Genomic DNA, 12015 nt, shown 5'->3' on the forward strand with positions numbered 1-12015 from the left:
CGTTATAAAACAAGAGGATAAGTAATGTGTTACCAATATTAATCTTTTAAAAAAGATTCAGTCTTTCAGAATTACGCTAGACTCTCTAGAATATGCTCAACGTGTTTTATACTTGTAAAAAATGACAGGCACACAATATGCATATAAATTAACACCCCCGATTAAAATATAGATAACGTTAAAAGGGGGTGTATATACCCTATAAACGTATTATCAGTTGCGTGTTTAATTGTTAGATTTTTTGTTTCATTCCTCTATATAGCAATATCTTTTGAAAGTTTAAAACAATGTTATTATCATAGTAAAGGTAATAAATAAAAACAGCGTGAGGAAATACAGGAGAGTTAACAACAAATCAAACTTTTCTCCTCCACCACCCACTGTGTGTACTTTGGTAATAATTAAGGATGTGGATGCGTGACCTTTTCATATCGAAAGAGTCCTCCCTGCTGGGATGGAATGAAAGACACTTGTACGCTAATCGATTTATAGTTAATTGACACATCAATGATACCTTTTGATTGGGGGTTACTAGCAAATTCGTACAGAGATTTTGAAGCAATGTTGCTGTCATCTGGGTTGTGGAATTTGCCCAATGTGAAAAAGTAGTACATATAGTCTTAAATTTTGAACAAGGGTGGTGATTATATAAATACATGTATACATGAAAATGTAAAATTATACAGTCGTTTTACTTATGTAAATTTCAACTTAATTTCTGTTTTTCTAGTGTAGATTATTTTGAATAAGTAAAATGCATATTTGTAAAAGAGTAAGACAATTTAACAAAAAATTATAATTTAAAATTATAATATGCACATACATATGTAGTATTGCTTTTTAAAGGGGGTGTCAAATAACCTAAAAAACCTAATTAACAAGCAAAAAAAAAGGTAAAGCGCCCAATCTCGAAAATCCTATTTCGTTGAGGTAGTGGGGCACCTTCAATTCCAATCCAGCAACAAAAAGGGGGCTTTTCAGTGGACATTTTACAATGGAAGTAGATTTTGTTTGAAAAAAAAAACAACAACAACCCCAAAAAAACAAGGGGGGGGGGGGGGTCTACAGGCGTGATTGACGATTAATTTCGTTTCATAATTACATAATCATGTTCTTTTTTTTTTTTATAATGGCCATATACATGTATTTGGGTAAAAAAAAAATAATCTAATAAGAAACTTATAGTGTTTGTAAAATAATTTAAAAAATCATGAAGTCGTATTTGAAAATGTAAACAGAATAAAGAACATGACTTATTTGCATTTTTAAGAGTGATAAAACGCGTTCTATGACACTGCTGTATCCATTCTAATTTTTCTTATTGCATCCTATTTGTAACATTTTATGTAATATAAATGTACTTAGTAAAGCACAATGTTTTAAAAATAACAAAACACAAAAGCGCATGTACATATAAAACACATAGGGTATATATATTCTCCTTTATCTGGTCCTTTTTATTAAAATGAAAACATTTATCATGTAATCGTCATTGCGAATGAGAGTAACGCTCACAAGAAATGTCTTGTTTTTTATTGAGTAGTTTATAACTGAAAATATGAGATTACATGAAAAGAATTCATAACAAAGTAGACTAAAGATCTCCAACCAAAACTGTTATACTGATATTCTATAAGTATGAATACATGTGTTATTAGAATAAAATATTTTTCATGTTTGGTGTTAGATGCAGGCGTGGGTCCAGATATTTTTTCCAGGGGGGGGGGGGTCCACCCCAGAAAAAAATCCAATCCCAGAAATTTCTTGACAAGCAAAGAAAGAAAGAAAAAATGAAACTCGCCAAAACGTCAAAAATCTATTTCGTGGGGGGGGGAGGGGGGGGGGTAGTCTATGACTTCTATTGCCTCAAATCTTTCACTTTTCACATCCATTTCACACACATATTCGCGTTTACTTGGGGGGGGGGGGAGGTCAGCGTTTTCCATAATTTTGTTTCTTGCTTTAGTATATACATTATTTAAAATCCAGGGGGTCCTGACCCTCAATTCTAGATCCGCGCATGAGATCTAAATACATGCTGTTTACATCTAAGGTAATCCCAACGTTCTTAAGTTTAAAAAAAAATAATTATCCAGCCAAATGAATCGAATATAGGTATTTATAATTTCATATTCCGAGTGGTAAAGAAAATAAAATAGGTACAAATGAAAAGTACCAAAATTAATTCTACAGCTTAATGATTATAATTAGAAATCATTCTGCCAATTTCATGAAGAATCAACTTTATTAATCGTTTGATTATGCGAGGGTTAATTTTATATTTATACAAGTAATTTCCGTTTAAGATGTATCTTCAAATTAGAAATTTTCAAAAGCTATAGAGAGTTTATTTAAATAAAAAACATAATAAAATAATTCAAACATTTTTTTTTTAAGAAAATCAAGATCCAAGTCAAACGCACTGTATATCGTTAGGTACTTTTAGTTCAGAGTCGAGTATGCATCATATTCATTTTTTTTTTACCCGCATTATACGAATCCTTTTAAACACAATTTTTGTCCGGCATCAAATTATACCTCCGTACATTGGTTAGGATCTCGGTCAATATAAGAAAAACATAATATTTTCGAAAAACGTTTTCTCACATACATTGTATATATATAGATCACATGGAAACACTTTATTTGTTCGATTGACATTAGCTAGAAATTGGATCGAGTTTTAGCAAAGAAAAAAAGAAGCAAAATAAAGCACATGTCATCGTCAACGCCATTTAATTTCCATTCTCGATTACATCCAGCTCAGTATACATGAAGCGATAAAGAGTACAGAAAACCAAGAACACAATGAATATTCTACGCGCATTATAATGATATGCGCAGCTGTATGCGCAGTAAAATTGTTTGTGTAATTTTTAGTTTCCTCTGCTCGTGCAATTCTTGATTTTTGTTTGTGCATATTATACCCCTAAATCGTGCAAAAAATGTCGGGTTAGTGTATTTTTCATTTTGCTTGTGTTAAAATCTTTCAAACTATGTGCAATTTTAACCTGTACGTGCAATTTTATTTTACTCGTGTAATTTTTTCATCTAGCTCGTGTATAAAATCTTTATCGTTGTGCAGAAAATACTTTTGAACCAATCGGCGTGCCATAACCTGTTGTCGTAAACAAAGCAAGTGTCTGTGATCGTGTTTCAAATCCATTGTGTACAAAGACCTATCAATTAATAGAAAATTGTGTTTTTGATTAATCGAATCAATAAGAATACGTCACCGATCTTACATTAAATCGTAATTCCTAACACTGGTGCATAAAATCATTTTGAATTTTGATAACTTTCTTTGGCCTGTTCACGCAAAATTATTTCTCTATTCCGTGTTAATGTATTTTATCAAAATTGTAATTGAAAAGGGGCTTCGGCAAATAATTATAATTAGTGATGGAAGTCTTGAGATAGGTAATGTACTATATGTACGTTTTATTTTTACCATCACTCTTTTGTTTCTCCATTATTTTTTTAACGTGCGTGGCCACAGAGAGCCGCAGACATGTCGAATGTTTAAAACATCGTGTACTCCAACAGTGGAAATTGGCTTTGAAATCATGTCGCCTTTTTCATATTACTGAATGACGGGTATTTCTTTTTTAGGTTTATAAATCAGTAAAATTTAAACGCGTAAAATTTCACATAATTTATAAAACGGCTCGTATAAATTTTTAACATGGTATGTGTAAAAGTAATGCTTATTGCTACTAAGCTCACTCCATAGAGGCTATATAATTAGTATACTGTTAGTATTTTGAACACTTTTACGCCAATCATCAATTGGGATCATACAGGTAAATCTCAATTAACTTGTATATAAATTATACAAACATTGTCAATTAATATTACAGGCACGTAGTATCCGGGGGGGCCAGGGGGGGCCTGGCCCCCCCACTTTTTTCCCCAACATTACCTTTACTATAGAGAATGTCTATTGAAAAGTTAGTTGGCCCCCCCACTTGTTACCACAGTATACACATAGCAAGAAAATATAGGAAAAAATTGGAAGTGAAAGGAAGTTTGCCTTGAAAAAAGTTGGCCACTACCCCCCCCCCCCCCCCCCTCCCCACGAAATAGGATTTTCGAGTCTGGGTAAGTTTCAATTTTCTTTTTTTTTTTTTTTTTTTTTTTTGCTTGAAGTAAAAAAATTTTCTCAGGTTGGCCCCCCCACTTTCAAAAACGATGCTACGTGCCTGTATTATAAGTTAGACCTACATGGTTACTCTTTTTTGGTATTTCTTAGAGACGCATAACTTCTGATAATGACTTAATACTTACAGCTCTTCCAATTAAATGTATACCCGTGTTTTCAATCTTGGACACTTTCTTCTGCTTCATATGCTTTGAATAAAACTTCGACCTCTTAATACGCTGTACTTAATTAAATACTTTCACTTCAATTATGTTAGTTTGAGTTGTCTCTCTTTGTTTTCGGTAAATATACCAGACATGCACGTGTGCCTAGCTATGTTTATATAAAAAAACATGAATAAAGGAAGGGCACATTGCTCATGTATATAAAGGTTATTTTTAAAAAATTATACCATGCGCGGATTTAGATGGGGGTCGGGGGGTCGATCAGGACCCCCCTGGAATTTACCAGGTTAAAAATGTACATACTAAAACAAGGAAAAAATTACCATGGACCCCCCCTTGGAAAACGCAGACCCCCCTGGACTATGTGTGTAAAATGGGTATGAAAAGTTAAAGATTTGAGGCAAAAGAAGAAAAGAAGTCACCACTACCCCCCCCCCCTTACGAAATAGGTTTTTGACGTTAGGAGGGGGGGGTGTTACTTTACGTTTTTTTTTATTTGCTTGTCAAGAAATTTCCGGGATAGGATTTTTTTTTTGACTGAGGTGGACCCCCCCCCCCCTGGAAAAAAACTCTGGATCTGCGCCTGTATACAATTCATTATGTAATTTGTTTGCATTGTTTATATTGTTATATCAAATTTACGTGTGTTTAATAACTCTCTCACTCTCTCTTTCTTTCTCTCTCTTACAAGTTACATAGGGTTTTTGGACACGTTATTTGTACACGTAAATGTATTCAATGTGATCTGGAATTTTACGTCTGATGTTTTGAATTTTTACGGACATATTCAATTCGTAAAAGATCAACCTATAAAAATTTAAATCACCTTTTTTGACCCAAATTCGTAAAATTATACAGCAGTAAAAATTACCTGTTATATGGTATTTTATTTCACTCTATCTCATATTTGTTTTAATCAATCGTATTTGCTTGTGCATTAATTAATTTCAAGTTTTATGCCTGATGAAATCAGGTGCTTTGATCCTTTTCATGCCAGCACCTAGTTATTGCCACCTTCCCCGACACAAGACCTTGATTTATCCGGTCTCATCCATAAGATCGGTCGCCACGCATCATTTCACAAGTCTCCAAATTTCAAATAAAACATTCTCATTGAAACTTTGATGCTTCCACATGAAAATGGCCGGGCATATATTGTTTGTCATGTACGTCTTCCATTTTCCGTCTGTCCCTCTTCCCCGCTTTGCGTTTACCTCAGTTCAAAGCTCAATTTCAAAGAAACTATTCATTTTTTTTTTATATTAAACGTCCTATGCTGATAAACATTGATGAGAGCTATTTTCCTGCATCAACATATTTTAACTTTGACCTTTCCTTTGAACTTAATCTCACCTTTTATGAATTCTGTCTAAAGAGACCATTCAAGATAGTATCATCAAACTTCATGTGCCGATATGTACTGATATGTGCTGATACATACTATAGGCTAGCTACACGTTTGTAACTGCATCAACATTTTGTTTTACCTTTCCTTTGACCTTAACCTAACTTTTCTCAGGTTAGTGTTTAACTCAGAAACATACCATTCAAGACTATAATTATTCTTTTACTTCTTATGGTGATACATGCATTTTTTTTTTACTTTGACCTCTCCTTTCACCTTGATCTTACCTAACCTAATTCATTGAGTATTAAGCTCAGTTTTGAAGAAAGCATTTATATTTTTACTCAACTTCATATGCTGATACACTGTATACACTTATGAGAGCTATCCAAACCTTAGTGTATAACAGATGCTCTAACCACTGTGCCAAACGGGCGACCTTCAGTTTTGAAGAATCCATTCAAGACATTTTTATCAAACTTTAGTACCCTGATACAGTTTGATCTTGCACTTTCCTGTGACCTTGACCTCACTTGTCTTAAATTTGCAATTTGCATAGTATTAAAGAAACCATTTGAGATATTTTATTGTAAGCTTATGCCTATATGCATTATCTGAACGGAATTTCCATTTTTAAGATTTCAATTTTTAAGAAACTATTCAAGATATTCTCAACAAACGTCATACACTCATATTTCTAAATAAATCATCATGTAAATCCTAGTTTTGAACCTAATAAATTCTTTCGATTCGATATATGCTCAATAAAAATTTGACTGAACATATCCAGTCTTTTGGACGAGTCACTGTTACTGACAGAGAAACTTTAAATTCTCAACCGTATTTGTACCAGTGAAACATTGCTCATATAATGCAGGGTGGGGCATGACCTTGTCTCAAGTTCTAGGTCACTTAAGATAAGATGTTTTGGTTGGATATGAACTAAAAGAATATCTAAAAAACATACGTGAACTTTTCCACTCGGTAACACGCAGAGTATGTATTTTTATAAGAGTTTGTCTTTGCTTGTTGCAAGGTCATTTAGAAAGTTCAAGGTCATGCACATAACATTCTTTTACAGTCTTTTTCCTGGCGAAACATTGTAAGTTGCTTCCTCAACAAGCCTTTGGGTTGCTTACTTAAATAATTTTAGAATGGTTTGACCTAGACTCAAGGTTACGTCTTCCCTTCCGTAGCTCGAACGGAAGACCTATTCGTTGCTTTGCAACGAGCTCGGCTCTAGTTCATGTTATTTCCGTTCAAAAAATTTATATCAATCCATGCATCAAAATTTTGTTTGTGTTACAGTATGTATCCTTACTAGGTTAAATATTCACAAGTTGGCCATTCGTCGTCCGATCATCGAGCTCTCGGGCCCGTTTCACTAAAAGGCGTACGCCTGTCTTAACTCTACGCCCGGCGTAAGTCCGGACTTACGTCTAACATTTGGACTAAGGTCCATTTCACTAAAGGGCGTAACTTTGCGCCCGTCTTAAGTTAAGACAAAAATTTACGGCTGGTCTAAGGCAGGCGTAACTATAGACGTAAACATTGGATAATGGCGACTTTCTGGCTGCTTCGCAGAAGAAAAAAGGAAACACCTCGGCGAGAACGCGTTTTTCGGGACCAAACCAACCCTCTCGAGTATCTTGATGATATAGATCTCGTAAGTAGGTATAGGTTCCCCGGAAGAGTCATTCGAAAACTGATAAATGATGTTGACCCTATTGTGAGGCGACCTACATACAAAAGTCATGCCATTCCCACCCACATTCAGGTACATGTATATGTGAATGCTTACTGTAGCATTGTATACTTCTTAAATATCCACACATAAATAACCAAATACTGATACATGGAATCACATGATATGACAAATATAATTTGTTTTACAATGTACCTATTAATATAAATAAACTACATTTGCATACTTATTTATACATGTATATGTTACAGTAAATATGTGAAATCAGGAATTTCATGTATTTCCTAAACCATACAGTAAATACATGTATTTACTGGCCGTTTTAGGAAATACATGCGTGTAATTACTGAATAGCTGGGAAATTCATGTATTTACTGAAAATTTTAGCCAATTTTACACGTTTTTACTGAACAAAGCAGAATAATTAATATTTGCATATCCTTGAAAACATTCAGTAAAAATACAAATGCTAAAATTCATTTTTTTAAAGTAGCATTTGATAAGAATTGTTTCTTCAAAGCTGACGTTATGCATTAATTTTGATTTCCTTTATTGTACTTCGATCTTATGTAAAATGAAGTTTCTAATACTCACATTTCAAAAATATTTCTAAAGAAGCTATGAATTTAGATCCTTTAGCATCAGAATTGTGTATTTGAAATAGTTTTTACATAATTTTTATTATAACATTTATAAAAAAATGTACAAATTTAAAATGATGATATAAAGGGTACTTCTGTTTATTCGAGTCTCACATCTTTAAAATTATGGTAAAATAGATATATTTTGAAATTTTCAGTTAATTCAAACTCATTTTTTTTATTTTAAAGTATTAAAATTGATAGGGTGGAAAATTTCTCAAAGTAAACTTTTATCTTGAATTCCTGACTTTAATTTCGTTACATTTTGTGTATTTTACAAGGGGAGGGAGTTGGTGTGTTGCATTTTTGAGGAGACAGCATAAAAATTGTTTTAATATTTGTAAATAAGATGTTTCAGGGTTTTAAATTTACTGTCAAAAATTGTAGCATTGTATGAATATCTAATAAAATAAGAAATGCCAGTAAGCGATTTTAGTTTTTTAGATAAAAATATATAAAAGTGATTGAAAGTTAGTTAGACTATGTTGTGATATAGAAAACACATTCCAGTAAAAATGAAAGCAGAGTATCATTATATTTTAAGTTAATATTTACAAATAATACATTTTCAAAATTTATACATAAATAAAAGTTTATTTCAAATATTTTTTATTCAGATATGGTATGCTCACTGATATGAAAATTGATTATACTGTGCATCTATTTATATTGTATGATTCAAGTTTTAAATTATCCCTTGAAAACGCAGTCAGTAAATATGTGTAAAAAGTATTGAAAAGTTCAGTAATTACGTGTATTTCCTAAATGAAATTAGTAAATACGTGTATTCCCTAAGCAGAATAGGGATTTCATGTATTTCCTAAAATTCAGGAAATACGTGAAATTCCTGGTTACACATATTTACTGTAACATATATATAAAGATACACATAAACATCTTACAGGTAATTATCACCTTAAGATATCTGTCAAAGGCAGACTTCTTTTCGGAAGTAGGCGACCTTCATGGCGTTTCCAGATCATCCGTATCCCGAGTAGTACATACAGGTTGTTATACTTCATTATTTTAACTTTAAAATGATGTTAACTCTATTTTTATTAAAAATTATTGCAGGCACGTAGCATCGTTGATGTGGAGATTTGACCCCTTGAATGTTTTAACATTTTGTCCCCTGCATTCACAAATGATATAAAAGAAAAGTGAGCAAGTTAACACATCCCACGCCCCTCCCCTCTTAATATTTGACAATATCATGCAAAATAAATGGCATGTTACACATCACATACACACAAGTAATTCAAAATGAGGCATAATTCCAAAGTAATCGTTACATGTACTAAAACTCCGTGCAATTATTGAGTCTTTATTTTGTTCAGATAAAATGAATATAATAAAAAGTACCGGAATTCCCAGAAAAAAAGGAAGCGGATTTTCTTTGTAATATGCGCCTACACAATGTGTTCTCAATAACTGCAAAGTTTCACGAAATTAGGTTAAGCAGTTTCAGAAAAGTGACAATTGCAAGTACTATGGGGTATACTGATAATAATAATTATACATAGGCGTCGGAACCGGGGGGCTAGGGGGGGGCTTTTTTTTCCAAAGATATACTTAGTATAGAAAATGAACATATTTTCGTAAGTTTAGCCCCCCCCACCACTTTCCACAGATACGTCTTAGCATAGGTTAAAAATTGGGAAAATGATGTTGTTTGGAAGAAAATTTTTGGTACTGGAGTTCGAACCCCCCCCCCCCCCCCCCCACGAAATAGGATGTTCGTGTTTGGGAAAAAGACATTTCTTTCTTTCTTTTTTTTTTTTTTGCTTGTCAGGTTTTTTTGGAGGTACAAAATTTTTTTTTTTTTACACGTAGCCCCCCCACTTTCAATTTGCTTCCGACGCCAATGTTATAATAGTAATAATATGTACATGTTTGCATATACTATCTTTCATGTTTCTACATGCCTGTAATACGTTTAATCAGTTGTACATTTCCTTTTCAAATATTCTTTATATATATCATTAAGGCTTTTAACGCAGATTCATCATATTGTTATACAGTGTGCAGTGCAATAAATACAACAGTGGACAACATTAAGTTTCCAGTTACTACCAATGAATTACGCCATGTAAAATCTGAGTTCTATGACATTGCCAAATTTCCAAATTGCGTTGGTGCAATCGATGGTACTCTAATACCAATTAAGGGCATGAGTGGTCCACAGGAGCCTGCTTTTGTATGCAGAAAAAACTTTCATGCCTTAAATATTCAGGCCGTAACAGATTCCAATATGAGGTATAAACGGTATTGATTAAAACATAAATACTAGCACTCATTTTTTTGTAATATAAATTATACCCTTGTATACGCCAAAACTTCAACAGGAGAAAATTAAAATATTTAATATATCGTCAAAAGGGTTTTATGAAATAACAACCTTTGAAAATGTAAATGTTGTCAATTTTAAAATAACTTATTGCACCAAATATAACCAAACAAATATAACAAATATAAGAATGCTAATTGTTTGCTTACATATGCATAAAGGATAAAAAAAAATTATTTGATATTATTTCAGATTTCTTCAAATCAATACCTGTTTTCCCGGGGCAACTCACGACTCTTTCGTTTTGAGCAACTCGGGATTGTCAGGTGTTATGGAACATCTCGAAGGGGGTGGGTGGTTACTTGGGGACCCTCTCAAGGAATGGCTCTTAACGCCATTCTCATCCCCAGCCAATCAACACGAAGTGAATTACAACGATGCCCATGGAAAGACTCGTGTTGTCATAGAAGAATCGTTTGGGGTATTAAAATCCAGATTTAGGTAATTTAAACGCAATTTTTCGTTAAATATCTTTATATGTCATATTTGCAAGCAAATATTTTATTTCAAACGTTCATTACGATAAACACGACCTTACATTTTTTATTTGAGAAAAAAATGTATATCTATTGCAACCATAAATAAACCTTTTTTACAATTTTATTGTGAATTCATTTAAAATTCTGTGGGCCAATTTTCTTAGATTGTGGGTTTTTTGGTTATTTGTGGAGATGTAATTTCGTGAATGGGTTTTCAGATTCAGTAACAAAGATATCTCTTTCTAAATTTTCTATGAAGATGTAAATTCGTGGTGGTTTGGGGGGGGGAGGGGGCTACCAACGAATATCACGAAAATTGAGCCACCACGAAATCTAATGATTCCACAGTATTTACATTGAAGTAAACTTTGCAGGTGTTTACATCGAACTGGAGGAGTACTCCCCTTTTCACCAAGTAGATGTTCTCAAATTATTCAATGCTGTATCCGCCTTCATAATTTAGCTGTTTCAGAGAAAGTCCCCTTACTTGAGGGTGGGGTTGTACAGAACATCAATGACAATGCCGTGTTTAACGCAAACGCACCAAGGAGAGCACAGGATGTGCGCATTCAAGTTGCAAATTTATTTTAACAATTCATCTATTCATTAAATCACACACTTACTTTGTAATAAAGAACATGACTACTTTATCATTTTGTGTTCAAATTTATTAAAAGCCAAATTTGTTTTCAAATGCCGCCGCTATTCTCTCTAGGGCATCTGCTTTTCTCTCCTCTGCGATGGCTCTTCTCTCCTTCACTCCTATCAAATTCAGCATAAACTCAGCGTCGGGGTCGCTGGCCGTGTCTTTATTTTTAATGAAAAGTTTTATAATCAGAACAATGTCAATTGAAACAGAAGAAAATCAAATAAAATCATATGTGTAAAATGAATAGTTAAAAGTGCATGAATGAAGTTGAAACAGTTCACTACGGTTTTTTTTCTTAACAAACGTAAAATTACGCGAAAATTAAAACTGAAGGAATGTTTAATACATTTTTCATTAATTTTCATAGCGTTGGCATTGTTTTTTTTTTACCTTTACGTTTAGATCCATACAGAGTTGAAGCAACGAATTTGTCGGTGGAAGGCCTGGGCACATGTACACTTGGAGCTTCTTCTGGAACGTCAACTTCTTCTACTATACACATGCGTACAAACATACAATTTTT

The 12015-nt window shown here is 33.2% G+C and overlaps 1 protein-coding gene across 1 annotated transcript; it reads left to right on the plus strand.

Annotated features, from left to right (window-relative positions):
• Positions 1-7229: 7229 nt before the first annotated feature.
• LOC134272582 (putative nuclease HARBI1) lies at positions 7230-11454 on the plus strand. Its single transcript, XM_062754804.1, has 5 exons — positions 7230-7448; positions 8922-9024; positions 10039-10273; positions 10557-10805; positions 11218-11454. Exons 1-5 carry the CDS (start codon positions 7230-7232, stop codon positions 11432-11434), a joined length of 1023 nt encoding a protein of 340 aa, XP_062610788.1. The 3' UTR covers positions 11435-11454.
• Positions 11455-12015: the final 561 nt, after the last annotated feature.

The sequence above is a fragment of the Saccostrea cucullata genome, unplaced genomic scaffold, assembly GCF_032062105.1.
Source record: "Saccostrea cucullata isolate Sc308-1 unplaced genomic scaffold, CSIRO_AGI_Scuc_v1 ctg538, whole genome shotgun sequence".
Classification (NCBI taxonomy): domain Eukaryota; kingdom Metazoa; phylum Mollusca; class Bivalvia; order Ostreida; family Ostreidae; genus Saccostrea; species Saccostrea cuccullata.

Bases quoted from the DNA above. Each gene is read 5' to 3' on its own strand.
- LOC134272582 (XM_062754804.1), top strand. From the start codon at position 7,230: ATGGCGACTTTCTGGCTGCTTCGCAGAAGAAAAAAGGAAACACCTCGG. The intron at 9,025-10,038 runs GTTGTTATACTT...ATTGTTATACAG, and splicing joins ATCCCGAGTAGTACATACAG to TGTGCAGTGCAATAAATACA. The intron at 10,806-11,217 runs GTAATTTAAACG...TAAACTTTGCAG, and splicing joins GTATTAAAATCCAGATTTAG to GTGTTTACATCGAACTGGAG.